The following is a 19550-nucleotide window of genomic DNA, read 5'->3' as shown; positions in this document are numbered from 1 at the left end:
CGCTACTCCTCCTGCCTAGAAATCTTGTATTAAGAGTGAGCAATGATTGATTGATTCCCTATGACACAGATCAGTTACTTGGCATTTCCAACCTTCTGACTGAAGGTTTTCCTACCTGGGTCGGAGTGGTTTTTACTAATCAGAAAATACTTTAAGCCTGGTCCTGCTCCCAGCTGAGCGCGGCTGCGGGTTTTGGTGCCGCCAGGGCCACACACCGGCCCCCAGTGCAGAGCTGGGGGGTGAGAATGTGTCTGTCCCCTGCTAGGAGCAGAAATGAAGAAGCACCTTTGGCTGCCCCGTGCAGGTCAGAGTGGCTTCTGGAGTGGGAGAGGGAAACAAGCACTCGCTGCTTGGATCCAGTCGCTGCCCTTAAGATTGTGCCTTAGACAATTTTTGCGAAGAAACAACAGGATTATTTTAATACCTTTTTTTTAACAGGATTTTTTAAAATCAGCCTTGACCGCTGCTGGTTCCTTGTGGCCAAGTCGGTTGCTCACTGTTCTTTGCTTCTTCCCGCCTGACCCCTCTGCTCAAAACAGAACCTGGGCTGAGCATCACTAAGCTCCGCTTGCCGTGGGGATCCCTGCGCTTGCTGGTGGCCCCGCCGCTTTTCCTGGGAGATCCCTGGGACAGCTCAGGGCTGCCAGCAACACCGAGGATGCTGCTTCCATGGGCGTCCTCCTCCTACCTGGCAGGGTCGGATCCCCGCACTCCGCCGCCTGAAAGACCAATGAGAGGCAAAACGGCAAAATCACGGATGCCAGAAAAGTCTTCGGGTCCATCCCCAAAAATCGCCGCAGCCCTTATCTTCTTATTTCCCCCCAATATGGACTTGGCCGTCGGGCACGAGGCTTCTCCGCTGAGGTCACCGCAGCGCAACCCAACACTGCAGGGGTCAGATGTGTCGTAAATGAAACGGAAACCACGTTCTCACACCTTCGCCTCCTCTTGTGCTTCGGTCTTAATTCCACGCGGATCTGCGCTCTGCAAAAACAATCACACTTCTGCTCGTAACTTAGGATCGTGACCTACATCTCAAGCTAAAACCTGTTTTGCTGTGGCCATGGTTCAGGGGCTGAAACTACCTATGCATTGGGAATATTTTTGCAAAAAGTTGTTTGTTGAGGTGTTGGGTGGGGGTTTTTTGGTGTTTTTTTAAAGTATTCTGAGCAAAGAGCCCAAAGCTGTGTTATACCTCGAAATGCTGCAATGCCCACGCGAGCAGCTGACAGCACATGAGCAGCGGTGCCTTCAATATTCAGGCCCTCTGGTAGGGACCTGGAGGAGAAAAGCAATACTCCAATTAGCTGATTGCAATGTATTTGTCATTTTTAGGAAGTAGTCAAATAGTGCTTGTCATAAACGCAGTAAACCCAAATGGTTACAGCAAAACATAAATGTTGTATTATCCTTTTAAAGTAGCGTAGCGTACTGATTACCTCTGATTGAAATAGAGTATGTGGACTAGCTGGGGTTTTTTTATAGTATATTTATTAAAGATATGAGACGGGAATTTGTACCTCAACTAATACATTTCACGATTTAATATATTCTGAACTTGATACTCTGCTACAAAACACTCACTTTTAGTACAAATAAATATTTATACTCTCGCTTGGTTATTTTTGGGTTGCTGGGGCTGTGTCAGGGCTGCAGCCACAGGTGCTGACCGGGGCCTCTCTCCTGTGGAACCTGCAGCTCATGGACCAAGCAGCGACCAGGGGGAAGATGCCAAGCCGGTCTCAAAAAACTAACTGTATTTACAGAATCCAAACGTTTGCAGAGTGGTGAAGGTTACAGAAAACAGACCAACAGGAACACAGAACAAACAAACATTTATTTACCTGTTACTTGAGGCTATCCAAAGGTTTGTGTTGGCAGTGTGGATAAGATCGGCTGCTTTAAAACCGTGACAGCCATGCCTGTTAATTTGCTGGGAATGTCTTTGTCTCTTCTCACCAGAGGATTCAACCTTTAAACTCCAAGAACGAGACATTTCACACCAATCGACCCCTTGTGCCCCTTCAGCTCAGTCGCAGGGGGTACGAGCTGCGTCCGTGCACCAGCCTGGACTGTTCCAGGTGTAACAGCTGCTGAGAGGGGTCTGGAGAACTTCAGCGTCAGAGCAGGCTCAGAGCAAACTGAAGCACCAGAGAACTTTGTCTTCCCATGAATAGCACGATTTGGGTGTTTAATTGCGAGGCTGCTGTGTGAGCTGGGGCTCTCCCTGCATCGCTCTGCCCTGGCACCAGTGGCGACTCATCAGCATCCCACAGCATAGCCATGGTTGGAAAAGACCCTCAAGATCATCGAGTCCAACCATAACCCACCCTGGCACTGCCCCTTGTCCCTGAGAACCTCGTGTCCGTCTGTCCAACCCTCCAGGGATGGTGACTCCAGCACTGCCCTGGGCAGCCTGTTCCAATGCCCCACAGCCCTTTGGGGAAGAAATTGTTCCTAAATCCAACCTCAACCTCCCCTGGCGCAACTTGAGGCCGTTTCCTCTGCTCCTGGCGCTTGTTCCTGGGGAGCAGAGCCCGACCCCCCTGGCTCCAAGCTCCTTTCAGGCAGTTCAGAGATCAGAAGGTCTCCCCTCAGCTCCTGTTCTCCAGCTGAACCCCCCAGGTCCCTCAGCCGCTCCATCACTTTGTGCTCCAGCCCCTCACCAGCTCCGTTCCCTTCTCTGGACTTTGCAGAATTCCACAGCCCGACATTTCCTACGTCTTTGTGGTAGAACAAGACACATTTACCACATACCTTCCCCCCCACACATAAAAAAGCCAATTAATTATGAAATCATTAAAAAACCGCCACGTTTGGTACCCAAGGACATTACACCGTGATCTCACTCTCAATCTCCTGCCCTTGAGAGCGAGCGGAGCTGTGACCCAGCACGCCAGCCCCTGCTTGGAGCAGCACCCATTACAGATTTAGGTTGGATTAGTGCACAGTTCATATTAGAAGAAAAAAAATCATGCTATTGAAAACCTACCGACAAGAACTTCACCAAAACACTTTTGCCGCTTGCATTTTTAACCCCTCGCCTTTATCCCTGCCTAATGTGACGTGAGTTTACAAGACCCATGACCAGCAGAACGTCGCTAAATCACGTTCAGAAACGTAAAGCTCGTTCCCTTCTCTTGGGTTTTGCAGATCCCAGCATCACAAAACATCCCCTCTATGTGCACCTCGGAGCTTCGCCTGCAACAAGGAGACCGAACAGCAGCAAACCCTTGTTACGGCACAGAACACATCAGAAAGCCACAAATTCAGAGTTTATCAGTGGGACTTTATGAAAAGAACAGTTCAAGATTCTACTCTAACGACTCACAGCAAGGGAAAAATAAAAATAAAAGCAGCATTCATTTTAAAAGCCTCAAGAAGCAAAATTCATACAAAATAAAAATTATTCCAACGTTTTTTTACAGTAGTTCACTATCTTTACTAAATGGCACTGGATTTCAAGTGGTCACGTGAAAGAAAAATCAGTAACATTTCAAATGTTGCCTGAAAGACATCCCAGAAGCAGGAGTTTCTGCCTTCAGATTTGCTGCTCAAAGAAGGAAATGTGAACCGAGTATCGGCGAATCTTCAATCTATACATCTCCCGATTTGGTTTGGTTCAGTAAGTAGAAAAGATTTTTCCATACTCGAGTTATCTACAGATTATGTCTCTATATAAAAAAAAAAAAGAAGTGTGGATATATACATTTAATACATAGACACAGGCTGGTACGTATATACACAGACTGGTGCCGGATCGTCTCCCCTCCACCCTGCACCACCTCAGCTCCTGTTTTAAGGCGACACGCAGCAGCGATTGCGGGACACGACACAGGCGATTGCTCTTGGTCTGGGCGATAATTGTTCCACTTCACGACCTACCATTACACTTCTCGTTGCGCGAGACGAAATTTCAATAACTTAGGATTCGTCGTATAAAAACAATTCCAGAAACAGAATTCCCTTATTCAAGGAACGTCCCACCCCGTGATGTTGGGTTTTTTTTTTGCTAACTAACACAAGTCAAACTAAATCAGATCAGAAACTGCAAACACACTCTTGTTGCCTTAATCTAAGCTAACGTGCATCAAGACATTCTGCAGCGTGGCGTCCTTGGATTTCCGCATCTTCTCGATCGCCCTCTGGAGATCTTGCTGCTGCACGGGCCGAATTTCATCTTCGTCATGGCTAGAAAGGAATGAGAAATAGCGAGATGATGATTCAGGTGCTGTGTAACAGCCACACAAACAAGACATCACCCAAAACCACAGCTCTTGACACTGGAAACAAGCCCCTGTGCAGGCAGGTGCCACCCGCGAGTAGGGGAGGTCACATCACAGTAAGCAGAGTGACATGCGTGCAGGTAACACAGCGCAGTCACATCACAATTTGTCCCACCTTGGAACGAAGACTCTTATTTTCATCCCCAAAACGAGTAAAGGTGACTTACTCATTGGGTTTTTTGTATAGCGGCAATTTATCAAGCAAAACAGAACCTTGTGCTTCCTGTAAATCACAGCAAGGTTTTCCAAACCTCTACAGATTTGCAAAGCGAGTCGGGAAATACGAACAAAGAACCGCGTGGCACGGGGAGCGTCGGCAGAGAGAACAAAGACACGTACGCCTCTTCTTCGCAGGCGGAATTGACGTATTCCCTGACGCAGAGGAGCGCCGCGTCCCGGCACATTTCCTTCAGGTCGCTGCCGGAGAAGCCGTCGGTCTCTTTAGCCACTTGGAGGAGATCTACGTGTCTGTCCACCTGCCCCAGAACAAGAGGCAAGAGCCTGAAAACTCTGAAGACGTTTACTTTGTTCTACACAAACAAGAAAGAGTCACCTCTAAGTATTTTTACCTGTCTGAGATCTTTTCCAGTCTTCACCTTTTTTGAGAGCTAAAAGCAAATTGTTTTATTAACTTACAATTTGAACCCTCCGAGTAGTTAAATTCATTACATGAAACTGATGCTTCATCTCATAAAACTCTGTAGCTGATAAAAAAAAAGAACAAACAGGCAACTGAAAGCAAACTGTCATATTGGTCTGTCCTGTTACTGATAAAGCTCCTGCGCCGTTTTGGAAGCAAAAACCGGACCGCAGAAATATTGACCCATTTTCCCAGATGCCCACAGCGGTTTCCTGGAACAGTGCAGCTCTTGTTGGTCCAGGGCTCCATCGGACCCTGTTCACCATCTCAGTCGCCTGCTGACTTACCAAACAACTGTTCCTGCTCTGTTCAACCACAAAACCAGGAGCTTGGAGACAAAACAATGCGTCTAACTCAGACCGAACTCTTTCCAGCCAAGACCCTACATTTATTCAGCCCGTTTGCAGGATCTCTGGTAACAGCACATGTCCCAATGCATCACTATTTCCTTTTTGAGTAGCTAAAAGCCAAACTAGGCTAATAAAAGGCTGAAATTACGGGCTGACTTCTTCTAAGAGGGAAACTATTCCATGGTGATGAAGGCAAAGCCCCAGGCAGAACCTTTGCTGCTCCCGGATGGTGTAGCGCAGCTGGCTAAGAACACACAGAAAGACGACGTAACAGAATCCCAGAATGTCAGGGGTTGGAGGGACCTGGAAAGCTCATCCAGTGCAATCCCCCCATGGAGCAGGAACACCCAGGTGAGGTTACACAGGAAGGTGTCCAGGCGGGTTGGAATGTCTGCACAGAAGGACACTCCACAACCCCCCTGGGCAGCCTGGGCCAGGCTCTGCCACCCTCACCATGAACAAGTTTCTTCTCAAATTTAAGTGGAACCTCCTGTGTTCCAGTTTGAACCCATTACCCCTTGTCCTGTCACTGGTTGTCACCGAGAAGAGCCTGGCTCCATCCTCCTGACACTCACCCTTTATATATTTGTAAACGTGTTTTCTAACAGGCGTGAACAAGGATTCCTCTTTGAGCGAGAAAGAAGAAACACGGGGAAAACGGAGGGCATGGCTGCGCCTGTCAGTAACGGATGGCCAGAAGTTTGTCATGCTGCCCGAAAATACACTCAGCTTGAGAGATCCAACTCCTCCTCCTTCTATGGGACAACCAGCTGATTTCCCCCCCGCCCCAAAGAGTGTTATTTGTGTGGCTGTGATTTACTGCCAGACGCCCGGGACACGCCACGTTCTTTCAGGTCCATATTGAGGAGTGGATTTAGGTTCCTGCTGGAAGGCGCTGGCAAACCCCAGGCCCGGCCGCAGAGTGCAGGTGCGTGCGAGGGCTGGGTGGCGGCACATCCTCCGGGAACCGCGACAAACCTTTGGTATTTGGCAAAGCTCCCGACCAACTCTTGGAACGAAATCTGAGTCTGAAATCACCGCTTGCAAAAGACGATTTAGTTGCAGATAGATCAGCTCTTCCCCCACAATGCTTTGGCTGTTTCGTATCGGTTCCGTTTTCACATCTATGTCTGGTATCTTGCGAGAAAGCTACTCCTATGTGAACAATCCAAAATGCAAAGGAACCTCCCCAATATTCTCAGCCATTCGCATGGATGAGTTGTGAGTTTCAGGTCTCCTGAAAAATCTAAGTTGGTTTTACTAGTGAATGGTATTTATTAGGATAGACCTCGACCAAGAGACACTGAAACATTATCCCCAGAACAGTTAGTGCTGCAGAGTAAATTGGGCAGGAACCTCAGATAACACGGGTCCCATATGCCAGATGTGCTCAGGTGGTGACACAAACACCACACAACATTAGTAACAATATCTGTAGTTGTTTTCCTCTACATGAAACACGAACTATGGATCCAAGTGCAAAAAGCAGCACTGTCAAAAAACACCATTAGTATCTCTTCTCCCTGCTTCATGATGCCCTCCAAATGATTTTCAAACACGTTCAACCTTGGCATTTTTAAAGAGATAAATATATGATCTTGTTATCGAGTAAGCAAATGGAGACAGAAGTATTAAGTAATTGTCCTCAGAGATGGTGATTCACCCCAAAGCCCCAGACGGCTGCTCTGACTGAGGCTCACGCTTGGACCAGTAGGGAACTGAGCTGCTTTAATTTAGTGCCGCACCTAAAACCGCAGGAGATTCCCAAGGCGTAATGAGAAATACCCCGTCAAATAATCTGCAAGATGGTCAAGTATAAAACATGTTTTCTACACTCCAGAGTTTGTCCTCATGATAATAGTAACATGGAAAATGAACCATTAAAAGAAGTCTACTTACATTTTCATTCTTCAAAATTAGCTTCAAGATGGCTTCTCTTTGTTTCAGAGCCTTAAACAAAAGAGATTAAAGTTATCAGAGCACAAAAATAAACCCATGCAGCGTTTATCTCAACTGTGTATTGTGTGGGGTTTTGTAGTTCAGCGACACGAGCTGATCCCTCAAACAGGAGATACACACCAAGGAAACCTCTCTGACGGCAAATCACCCAGCAAAATGAGATGGAGGGCACTGTGAATCCAGGAGCAGAGCACATGGAAAATACTCAAAAAATACTTCTTCCATTTCTACTTTGGAGATCATTTTTTTACAAGTAATTTTGGCCATTTTCATCTCCAACTTAGTTATAAAATCCGCAAGGCTTTTGCTAGTCTATGGTGACGCTGAGCACACCCCCAGCACACAGCACGGCCTCAATAGAAGAGTTGTAACCAGGCTCGGCGGTGTTGCACGGAACCACAGACAAGGAGAAGAGATGAGGAGTAAGTTCACCACACAGCTGTGTAACGAAAATTAGGTGCCTGTGCCCTAAATGACGCCTCCTGTTGTAATTCTGCTCCTAAGAGATGGAGCCAGCCCCCGCGATATCCTGAGGCACCGCTACCCGCACGTAATTCATCCTTTAACGACGGTTCTCGATGAGGGATAGATGTATTCTATACCCGATATCAGCTCAGCTGGGATCTGAATTATCCTCTGAACATGTCAAAGTTACTTATTTGATAGGAACGAGCAGGCTTCCCGATCATTAGATAAGCTTACTAGTTCAGGTAGGTCAGCTAACTGGTGTTAAGGAGGAGGAACTCGCAACCCTGATTGATCTCTTACTTCCTACACTTATTCCATCTCAGTTGCTTCTTGAAATTTTCTTAACATCCCTTTTTCTTCTCCATGATACTCTGTGCTAGCTCTGTGCTTTTATTTTTCCATTCATGGTAGTTTAACCTAATGGATCATTTTTTTGTCTGCTCTAACAAACCTCATATTCTTGTGTTTGCAGCATCAAAGGCAAAAAAAGCATCACAGTCTTCTGGGAAAATAACCATTAAAGTGAAAGAGAAGGGCTACTCCAAACTTGAAATACCATATCAAGCAGAAGTGTTGAATGGGTAAGCTTACAGTAGTTGGCCATAATTCAAAACCTAAATGCTGTAAATTAGCTGATATAGCAGGGAATTCAGCCTTTTTAAGTGGAGAGGGATTATAAAGAGCTGATTAGTAAGTTTTCTGAAGCTGGAGGTTGTTGAGAACTACAATTACTTGGTTGAATTTTACCTCATCTACTAGTGTAAAAACAGAAGTCTTAGTAATGCACAAGCTGGTTTCAAGGCTTGGGTTCAAAGTGACCCTCGTGAGTAATTTTTCAGAGCAGTTGAAGGCTGCAGATGAGACATTTTAAAAATGTGGTATTGGAAATGTTTCCATTTTTGCATTTGCTGTTCTATCTCTGTATAAAGTGAGGATCGAGAAAATATTTTTGGTTTTAAGCAAAATTTGGGAAGAACTCTCAGTTCTTCCAAAGACACGATAAAGTACCAAAACACACATCGTTGCCCCTCACTAATTCAAGGAACACCTCAAGATGAGTAACGTGCAGGAAACTCTACAGAAAAGCAGCTATTAGGTTCTAAACGCTTTGTTTCGAGAAGTATCCACCCCCAAGGAGAGAACGCCGGTTCAAACACGATGGATCTGGGGACACAACTGCCCTCTTGCACAATCAATGAGTTTTACTGCTCCAGGTTTTTCTGTAAGTTTCTGCAAAAAATGAATAACCAAGGGTATTTCTGTAGCCAGAAGGAAGCACAGACAACCACAGCCGGACTCTTTATCGTATTGATACAAAAAGGTCTTGTGATGCATTCCAAGGCAACTAAAATACTTTGAAGAGGACAGCAATAGCAAAATGCTCTTGCGATGGCTGGCGTCATTGATGAAGAACTTACTGCCTGCTTGGCAGAAATTGTAAGTGGAATAAGAACAGATTTCCAGATGCTGTGCCCCATGGTGGAAAGGCCTGAGCAGAACACACACCTTGGGACGCGCATTTAATTCCCTCTTCTCTCCTTGAAAACTCAATGCTGTGTATCCAGAAGGTAGAAATGGGCGTCGAGATGTCCCTGCTTCTTGCCACTGTGTGACCTGGGTGCCGCTCTCCCCCGTAAGCACGTGTGCGCAGTCACTTTTGTGCTTTTTCTGGTTGTTTGCATGTTAAAAATAAGCCTAAGCCACTCCATTCTAATACACAATGAGTAGGGAGCTCTCAGAACACGTGGCGTTGTTTCAAATAAAAGACCCAAAGAATCGAGATTTCTGCGAGAAACTTCACCTTGCAAAGCAAATTATACGCATGCTTCTAATATACTAAGCCCAGATTAAAGTCATACAGTGTTTCCTTGAAAAAAAAACCCTAAAACCAAAGAGAGATGTGTGTTTCCTGGCTGATAAGGCCCCTGCCTGTAGCATTCAAGCAAACCTGGCACGACTTACAGGTTGGTTGATGTGAAAGCGGGTGGGCATTCTTCTCATGATGGCCGAGTCCAGATCCTGAGGTCGGTTGGTGGCTCCCATCACGATCACCTGCAGGCACCGAAAGAAAAAGCTCGTCATCCTGGACTCGGTTTTTGGAAACACCATCATATTGAAGTTTCAAACCCAAACACGCGACTCTTCATCAACAACATCGACATTTGAAGAAGTTACATGAGGTTTCTTGGTGCTGATTTCAGCACCTGGATTGAAACAAGTGTCTTAAGAGGGCGTTGGGACCACAAAGTATCGCCTGGGTGGAGATTTTTACACCAGACTGAAGCCTTCTGAGCCCAACTTGAAAGTTCGATCTCTAAGCGGTTACCCAAAACTTCCGCTTCTAAGTGCTGGTGACGTCTCTTTAGTTTCTGGTGGCCTGGGAGGAACTCAAAAGGAGGCGTTTTTATAAGGTATTATTAAAAAAAATTGGCATTTTTGTGTTATGTTGAAAAAAAGAAACACAATCGGTTCAGTGGGATGAGCAAATTGGCAGCTTTTGCATACACTAAGATGGTTTTTTGTTTTGTTTTTTTAGCATTAAAAGAAGCTGTATGCACTGGCACAGTGTAACAGCAGCCCATCAGATGTGTACGAGCCAAGCTCAATGCCAGGTGAGTATTTGACCTCGTTGCACTTTTTAGTTTAAGAACAAATTTACTTCCCATTCACATCAGCCTTTTACTTCTCATTTGTTATCGTAAGTTATGTACATTGCCAAACACCCAGTCGCGCAAAGTGAAAAATGTCAGGGAAATTAATCTCCTATCAATAGGCTTTCCTGACGTGCTTCTGGTCCTTTGTCTGGAGTCACTGTTCCGCAGCCGCTTCTGGCCCGGCTGCTTGGTGGCCCTGAGCAGAGTCACCCTGCCACCTACAGGCACAGCTACACGGTGGCACATCGCTTTGCAGAGAAAAAGCCAAAAGGTGCGTTTTTCACTAAGGCTCCGACGCTCTTCACCTTCTAAAGAGCGTTACGCACCCTTCCCTGCGCGCCAGACGCAAGCCAACAGCGAGCGGCATCGCTGCACCCGCGCTCTGCTTCAAGGCCCAACGTTGGACCCGAAGTCTTGTCCCCTCTGTGCTAGCGGAGGGACCTTCCCCAAACCAGGTTCTGTGAATGTGGGACCCCCCCATGGCACACATGTGGCTTCCAGATTGGAGCCATCATCCCTTCAAGCTCTGTTTTCCGGGCACTGCGCCCCAAGTTCCTGCTGCGCTCAAGACGACATCCTTGGTGGGTTTCACCCAAGACTGAACAAGCTTTCACGTACAATCAAATAACATTCATCACGACGCTTATTATTATTTACAATTCCCTCCTAGCATTTGGAATTTTTGTTACCGTAGCAAAAGCCAAACTCAAACCCTTAATTCAAAGGAAATTTGTTTGGCAAGAAGCAATCTGAAGCTCCCAAGTAATTAACAGCAGAGCCCAGCGTTAAAACCTGAGACAAAACAAATGTCAAAGCTCTCGCTTAAAAAACGCTTCCTGAATTGCAACGGCATCTTGGGCAGGAGCCTGAAATGTGCTATTGAAACCAAAATCTCCCCAGAAAGCCGGAGCAAGCCCCGCTGAGCGCTCCTGACACGGGGAACAGACAGCAGGGACTCATTCAGGCTCCACACACCGAGCTCCGGAGGTGGGTAAGACCATTTATTGTCTTACTGCAGGGAAGGAACAACTTGACTTGCTCCAAGAAGTTGTCACTACATCAAGAAAACAATAATACATGCGAACACTGGAAGAAACGTGTCCTCGTAAGACTGGATTAGCTTCTAGTTAAGTGTTCATCGCACTGGCCTCCTGTTGATGGCAAGCAAACACTCTGCTTTAAAGCCTCTCAGTATATATATTCACTGTCTTCTAATCAGTTTGAAAAGGCTAAAAATTGTGAAATTGGAGAAAAGGCATTAACGGCATGGAAAGGATTGCTCCAGGTGACAGTTCAGAATAATACCAAGCCGGCTTCCGCCTACGCTACATTCAAGTCATTCATTTCATAAATGGGTTTTGTTTATTCATTTTCACAGCACCAGCAGCTTTCATATTCTTTTTTTTCCTCTCCACAATACAATAAATGTGTTGAGATTGTGGGAGGGGTATGGAAGCGAATAGGAACAACAGGATGGAAGCGCAGCTCCATTTAATAGAATAACATCAACTTCTCTACCTTTACAGATTAACTACAGAGTCCAGTGCTTGTCTAATGCTTTTCTGAAAACAACTGGGATGAACACTCAGATCTTTCAACACCTTTCCTAAAATTAAAGATTCGCTTCAGCTCAAGAAAATATTGTTGACAAAATGTTTTTCAAAACACTTCAAGAATTCCCAATTTTGGCTACTCAAACTAGATTGTTGAGGTGCTTCTGAAAAGAAGATCTCTGAATTCAAACCAAAATGCCTACCAAAAATGGCTTCTCCAGAAGAAAAATGATCTATTAATAAAGCTCATTGCAGTCCCATAATATAATGGTAACCACCAAGAGGTAAAGAAGCTGTTTTGGCCGCTACTACACACAACCTGCTGTTCTCCCAAAGCACAATAACCGAGGGGGAAGAACCTGGTTACCTTTGGCATCTTTGGTACTTACCTGGCAGTTATAATCGGTGTCCAGCCCGTCCCACAGGCTCATGAACTGAGCTTTCATCATGGCAGTAGCTTCGTGGTCAGAACTCGACCGGCTTCGTAAGAAGGAATCTGCATTAAAAGTTTCGGTAAGGCAGTTTACTCTTCTCACGTGTAGACTGGTGATATTCCCTCTCTTACAAATACTGTTTTAATAAACACTGTCGATAAACGCAAAATATTTCTCATGGTGAAGAGCAGAAAGGTGGAATCTCACCACATTTTTAAGCGTATCTTTTAAATTACATGACATATGTGCCTACAACATACGACTGTCCCAAACCTTTGCTTTCCTGAATTCATGGAAAGTGTACCTTGCACCTTCATTTCTCATGTAGAGATGGGAGCATTCAGGAGGCTGGCAAGCCAGAAGAGAGCAAAGCACCGGAGATCAGGATGTATGCTGCACTCTTTGCTATGCAGAGTTCTAACTCTGATCGTGGTTGCCTAAAGAATTGCGAACAGCTAGAAAAACACCACATTACAACACCAATACCAGCGGTTAAAAAACATCTTCATGATGCTCCCTCATCAGCCCAAACCAGGGGTGTCAAACTCATTTTCCCTGGGGGCCGCATCAGCCTCACGGTTGGCTTCAAAGGGCCAAATGTTATTTTAGGGCTGTGTAAATGTGGGAGTAATGACATTTATCCAAGGTGCCCTAAACTATGGCAAGTCCACCAGGTCTCTGTGCCAGCGCTACAAGACAATGAGCAAATTTACTGGAACTGCTCAAGTCCACGATGGCTTAAACACTCGCATGACAAGTCCAAATGCACCAAGCAACTGGCAGCTTTGGTGCCTTCCTAGAACTTCCCCTCCTACTTCTTCAGCCTCATTCAACTGTTATTCCTGAGCTCTCCTAAACGGGTGTTTAATTTTCCACTATGCGCCCTCGTGACAGAAGCGTTGAGGTGTATTTGGTGGTGGGTTTCCTCAAGAAGTAGTTCCCTTGGCAGAAGAAAAGGTTTCCTCGTGAACCACCTCGACCCAACCAAAACTGAGCAGCGCTTGTTCTACTTGTAATTTCCACCACTAACACAAGGAAGAAATACAGTTTTTCCCAATTTGCCACCATTACTTTACAATACTATTTATATTACTGAACCTCGTTCCATTATTCCTCTTCTTAAGGAAAAGATGAGTATACCCATCAACTTGAACGTACAGTTGAATGTCACTCCGATACAGTTACTTAAAAAAAAGAGATAGATTTTTACCTATTTCGTCAATAAAAATGATGGATGGTTGGAGCTTTATAGCAAGGGAGAAGACAGCAGCCGCCAGCTTTTGTGACTCTCCATACCATTTGTCCGTCAGCGTTGAAGGCTGGAGATTAATGAATCGACAACCCGCTTCCTTGGCTGTAGCTTTGGCGATCAGCGTTTTACCACAGCCGGGAGGGCCGTAGAGCAGCACTCCTGAAACGTAACGGTGCACACAAAACAGGCTTTGGTCTGAAAGGTGACGGCTTTACTACCGTGACTATAAAGCTTACATAAAACTAAAACCTTATTAATATCCCATAAGCATTTGACAGGACTTGTTTATAGCCAGTTACAGCCCTGCTAATAAAACTTCGCACAGAGCAAGGAAAGGACAAAAAGAGCCCACAAACATTTTAAACAAATTACCCTCAATTAAATATGACATCTCATATTAGTTTTTAAATTGTCACAGTGAAAGAATCCGCAGCAGTGTTTTTCTAATATAGTTGTAAAGGAAATAATCTAAAGAGCAAAAATGAAGTCAAACAAGACTGAAACACAGAGAATTACTGGTGTTTCTTTTCCATTTATGTGACTGGGGACACAAACGTAATTACTCTGAAGCAACAGCTTCCTATTAACACACGGTGTAAGGCACTAATAAAACTGGGGAGCTCGCCCTATACGGAAAGTCTGCTTTAAAAAGATAAATAAAAAAATCATCTTTTCCTTCAGCTTATTAGATCATGACATTAGAGTAATTTTCCAGGCAGTTTCAATGTGTGACTTAAACAGAAAGCAGCCTGGAAAAACTAAACCAGTTACAAAAGGTCTTCATTTTCCATCACTCAGTATACAAACTGAGATGGGCACCGATACAGGCAGTAATTAATAGTTTTCAGAGAACTTGCAGCAGACAATATTCCAGGGATTGGAGCACTACAGATAAACTTTGGCATTTTGTCTGACATTTTTGGTTCAAATGCTGCTTGTTTGTGGTAACATGCAGCAAATAGAGCTGTCAGCATTCCAGCCAAGTCCAACTTCTGTTTTACTGCTGTAACCCAACAGTTTCCTTACTGCCTCAATCTGTGCAGCACAACTCCAGAGACAATCGAGGGATCTCCAGGATAAAAATGGGATCTCTGTCTCCGAATGCCTGGAGTTTCTAGGACTAGAACAGAGAGATGTCTGCAGGAGCAGCTTGCATTGAGAAGGGCAAAAACCCGAGGGTTTTCCCTAGTATCTGTCCTAATGGTTGCACTTTAGACTCGCAATCCACTTCCTTCTGGTTTTGTTTTCAATATCAACATATAAATCCGCAACATTCCCTTCGTACCTTTCGGTGGCTGTAAGAGCCTGGAATTCTCAAACAGGTATTTCTTCTTGATGGGCAAAATGACAGTGTCTTTCAAATCTGTAATAACATCGTCTAGGCCTGCAATATCACTCCAGGTTACCTAACACAGAAAAGATGTATGAGAAATGATCACCGTACTCCCCGCAAACAAAAAATAGGCACAAGCTTTAAAGTAGGGCAAGGCCTCAAAAATGGACAAGCGAGTAAACAAACTCTCCTATCAACGATGCGGTTTTAGCCTTAAATATTTTCTCTGTATGTCCATAGATACACACATACAACAATGTAATCCAAAGTCAAAATCAAGAACTTCCACGGCTTTCATCAGAGTAACACGGAGAACAGTTTCTTACGTGCATGCTAAGTGGGTCTACGAGATGCGCAGCGATACTCATTTCGTATTCACTAAGCTTGACATTTTTCACTCCAATTTGCTTCATTAGTTTTTCAGCCTGGGGGAAATAAAACACCCAGAAAATCAGGGAAAGAAATTAAATGCTTAATTCAAAAATTAGTTCTCAAATACTAGTTCAAAATACTAAATGAGGCTTTTCGCTTCTTTTTCTCCCCTTTCCAGGGCATTTTGAGTGCTACTGGATGTGGGGGGAGAATAAGAGGGACAAAGTGTAAGCTGTTCTTAAAAAGGCGTTTGGACAGCAGCGTTCCTCTTTGTCCTGAGCCCCTGCCTCTGCCATTAGGCTGCCAAAAAGCAGCAGAGAATTAAGTTACGTCTGCTCAAGGTTTTAAAAAGCAACCAAGAGACTGATGAGAGCATTATTGAACGTGACTGCTGCTTAGCAAAGTTGTCAGAAGCAGAAACGGCCCTGGGAGCGCACACTTGCAGATAATTAGAGACGATGCTGCACTACAGTTCATTGGTTTTGCCACCACTTCAAGCAAGAAAATGTAACTTCTTATAAAATGCAAACAGCCAAGATCGTGAGAGCGACTCAAAAATATTTCTAGGAGTTCTTTTATTATTCCACATGCTTCGGTCAATTGCTTCGTGGGTTATTACAAGTCCAGTTTTCAGCTGGCAGATTTCTCTGTATGAACAGTAATGAACAAGATGGCATTTCACAGAAATATTTAGGAATAAAATCCTACCTGTTTCTGAGCTTCTACCTTCTGCTTTCTGGTCGGGTCAATGGCATCGACCATCCATTTAATGGTAAAGTATGTTACAGCACCAAATATGGTTAGACGAAAAATTAACCCGACCACTTCATTCCGGCTCAGGGGACGTGAAAACGCTTCAGCATTGACCATTTTGCCTCTCAGCGCTAAACGTAAAAAAGCACAGGGAGGGACAGAAAGATTATTAAAGCTGATAAAACATCTGTCTCATATTTAAACACCATCTTACAAAAACTACTTCCCAGGCTCAAAGTGGGCGTAAAGCTTACCATGAGGTTATAATGAAACATCGCAACGATAGCGCAACCCTGACGCATAAAACTACGTCAGATTAAAACAAGCGGCGCTGAGCATAACAACAGTTTCATTTCCACTTTGAGTAAGCAGAGAAGAAATGGGAGCGGCAATCTGAGGCCTTAATTCTGCCTGCAAAAAGGTCCTGATTTCACTCGTCCCCCAAGAAATCTGCGTTGCTTCCAGCTACACAATACCCTAATAAAGTAATAAAGATCAATTTATTTCAGCGCCAAGTTTACATTCCCATTAAAATTGGCATTTTGTGACTGTTATTGACCCAAGAATGCTAAGTCATGGAGGCAAAGATAACTACAGTATTTAAACAGGGAGTTCTCTTCCCGAAGAGGAAGTTTAAAGGAAAGGCACCACGCTCAGAAATGATCGACGACTTGTACTTGAATAAAATGAGGTTAAGAGCTGGAGCAGAATATATTTTGAGTTATTAATATCCTTAAAACCTGAAAATACTAGATGTGGCACAAAGCTCTCAAGGGAAAAGGTTGGCTGCTGTACGAGCCAAACTCAGCAAGCACAGCATCTTCCAGCTAACGGATTGTGCTGCAGAGTGAAAAGCTCTTCCTAATACATTGGAAAATTACTTATAAATACCAAGGTACTCCTTCCCCAGTCTTTCTCCTTCAGAACCCGCAGCGCTGTCCTCATTCGCGGCCCCGTTTTCCCACCGCAAGGGCAAAAGCGATGCCTTTGGCGGCCTCCGAGGCTCCCTGGCCGCTCTCCAAGCCGGGGAAAAGCCAAGGTACCCTTGAACTCCCGTCGCTGGGCTGGCGGCCGCATTCGGCCGACCCCGCGTTCAGCTCAGGGCAACGCCAGCGTCTGGAATCGGGGGAAACACCTCCACACGTTTACCAGATGCACACGGGCTCGCTTCTGTGTGGGTCACTGCGGCGCTTTTTGTTCCTTTTAACTCTTCATTCTCTGCCTAGAACTTTAAAAACCAAGGGCTGTTGCTGGGCATACCTGCTTGGAAATCTAAATTTGCTTACTGAGGTAATCCAAGTATCGCAGAGATTCTGCATGTTCTCTTAAGCCTGATTTATTAAAGGGATGTATATTTAGTGAACGAGAAAAAAAGGCTTCCAAAAAGCAAGGAAAAAAGCCACTTCTTACGCGACCTTTGCGCTGAAGAGCAACTGTAAGAAAAAGCTTTCAGAGCATAGAATTTTAAGCGTCGCCTTTCTAACTGAAGTTCTGCCTGAATTTTAGCGTTTATTTTCTGGACAGGTTGCTGCAATAACGAGAAGCGAGCAGTAAACTCCGTGTCCCCAGGGCGGCCACCACGCTCCGCGCTGGCTCTGCCCGCCGGCGCGTCAGGCGCGGGACGGAAAGCACCGGGGCAGGCGGAGCGGCCGCGTCCCCGTCACGATGGCGGCCAGGCCGCGCAGAGCCCCCGCCTCAGGAGGGAAGGGGGAGGGAGGGAGGAGCAGCCCCGGGAGAGCCCCCGGCCCCGCCGGGGAGGCCGCCCGGGGCGCGGCCATGGCGGCGCGGGGAGGCCAAGGCGGCACCGGAGAGGGCCGGGCCGGGCCGGACCCGCGGCCCGTGACCTTCGCGCCGCCCGGCAGGTACCGGCACAGCGGCGGGACGCGGCGCCGGGCGGCCGCTCGCCCTCCCGCCGGGTCACTCACCCCTCGGGCCGGTCTCTCGGACGAGCCCCCGGCGGGTCGGGTCGCGGCGCGGCGGCGGCCGCACGGGCGGAGGGAGGAGGCGGCGGCGGCGGCAGCGTGAGGCCGACCGGCGGCGGCGCGTCCCGCGCTTCCCGCTCCGGCCGGCTCCGCCGCCCCGCACGAAGGTTCCGCCCGGCCGGGCCGGAGCGCCCGGCGCTGCCCGCAGCCCCCGCAGCCCCCGCTGCCCGCGCCCATCCCGCCGTCACAAGGGGCCGGGGCTGCTGCCCGGGCAGCCGCGTCCTGGTAACCGCGCTCCGTCCCCTCCGAAAAGAGCCGGCGTGTGGAAAACCCGGGCGGTTTGGTACGTTTGGATCTGCCAGAACGCGAGTTATCAACAATTCATGTGTTTCACTAAGAAGTACTGGGCGAATAGCTTTGCTTTTGAATGTTGGCGTCTTTGCCATTTTGGTGAAGCTCGTTGTCCAGCCAGCACAGGCCGATCAGGGCTCTTCCAGTGACCTGAAATGGAGCGAGAGGAGAAAGGGGTGCTATGTTATTAATAAAATCAGAAGGCCCTGGTGGTTTGAGGTAGGAAAAGGGCTTGCAAGGCAGCAGCAACAAGAAAACACCAAGACAGGGAATAATGAAATAAATAGAAGGGAAAGCGTATGGAAAGCACAACATGAGAGCTGGGGAAGAACAAGCTACGCGAAGGGGGCTGCCCGAGAACAGCTTCATAATTGGGCTAAAGCAAGTAGAGGATTTTCCCCAGAAACCTCTTCTGAGCTTCACCAACTTGCAGCTCAACAACTCATTGAGTCAGAGGATGCGTTGTATTTTATAGCTGTTTTCTTTGTCTTGAATTTGTCTACTCTCTCATTAAAAACCTTGGGCATCTGCAGCACTTTGTAGCCAAGTCCCACAATTTAACCTCCTGCTACGACATTACCTCTCATATTTTGAACCTTGGCCCGACTTGGAATCGGGAATCTAGCAAAATTAACCCATTTCCACTTCCTAGCGATGTATATGGAGTCAGATGTTAGACAGACAGGGACAGTTTCAGTATGCGGAGAACTTCCAGAAATGTTTTGAAAGATGGTCTGTACTTATCTATGGATAACGTCCGAGTCCAGGACCTGAAAGTAGCTTTCAGGGTTTTAGTTCATACATTTCAAGTCTGGGAAAGGAACAGCATGATCTCAACACATATACATGAATCGAACCCAAAGTAACTATGAGCTGCCAATGTGATCATGAAAAGGCCCTGAGAGCAACATTCCTAGCAGAATTTGGAAGGGATCGATGCCATTGTCCTTGGTGCTGGCAAGATACCCTCAGGAACACCACATGCCATTCTGGTCATCTGTATCAAAGAGAAACACATAATAACGCAACTGGTGGAGAAATATGTTGCTGAGATGAGGGAGAGTGGAAAGTTTGGGGAGCTCAGCATAGTCAGATGGTGGCCAAGAGGGACGTTTCTGCCAGTAAGAAAGGGTGAAAAGGGGAAATGTTGTGGAGCAGGAGCTATTTAAGGGCAATTCTGGCCCAAGAATAAATGCCTAGAAACCAGTCACAAATATATTTAG

The 19550-nt window shown here is 46.3% G+C and overlaps 1 protein-coding gene across 4 annotated transcripts; it reads right to left on the bottom strand.

Annotated features, from left to right (window-relative positions):
• Positions 1–3268: 3268 nt before the first annotated feature.
• Positions 3269–18101, bottom strand: ATAD1 (ATPase family AAA domain containing 1). Of its 4 annotated transcripts, none has more exons than XM_080347356.1 (11): positions 17980–18101; positions 16010–16185; positions 15256–15354; positions 14882–15002; positions 13555–13755; positions 12300–12406; positions 9666–9755; positions 7176–7226; positions 4856–4894; positions 4626–4762; positions 3269–4191 (listed from the first exon to the last, which is right to left on the bottom strand). In XM_080347356.1, exons 2-11 carry the CDS (start codon positions 16169–16171, stop codon positions 4071–4073), a joined length of 1128 nt encoding a protein of 375 aa, XP_080203482.1. In that variant the 5' UTR covers positions 16172–16185; positions 17980–18101; the 3' UTR covers positions 3269–4070. The 4 variants fall into 4 exon arrangements, with proteins under 4 accessions (XP_080203482.1, XP_080203483.1, XP_080203484.1 ...); XM_080347357.1 differs by lacking the exon at positions 17980–18101 and adding an exon at positions 16946–17256; XM_080347358.1 differs by lacking the exon at positions 4856–4894.
• Positions 18102–19550: the final 1449 nt, after the last annotated feature.

The sequence above is a fragment of the Nesoenas mayeri genome (genome assembly GCF_963082525.1).
Source record: "Nesoenas mayeri genome assembly, chromosome: 7".
NCBI classification, from domain to species: Eukaryota; Metazoa; Chordata; class Aves; order Columbiformes; family Columbidae; genus Nesoenas; species Nesoenas mayeri.
The sequence above is the reverse complement of the archived record's forward strand: the minus strand, read 5'-3'. Positions and strand labels throughout refer to the sequence as shown.

Bases quoted from the DNA above. Each gene is read 5' to 3' on its own strand.
- ATAD1 (XM_080347356.1), bottom strand. From the start codon at position 16,171: ATGGTCAATGCTGAAGCGTTTTCACGTCCCCTGAGCCGGAATGAAGTG. The intron at 12,407-13,554 runs GTAAAAATCTAT...CTTTTAATGCAG, and splicing joins CATTTTTATTGACGAAATAG to ATTCCTTCTTACGAAGCCGG. The intron at 9,756-12,299 runs GTAAGTACCAAA...CGGTGCCTGCAG, and splicing joins ACACCGATTATAACTGCCAG to GTGATCGTGATGGGAGCCAC.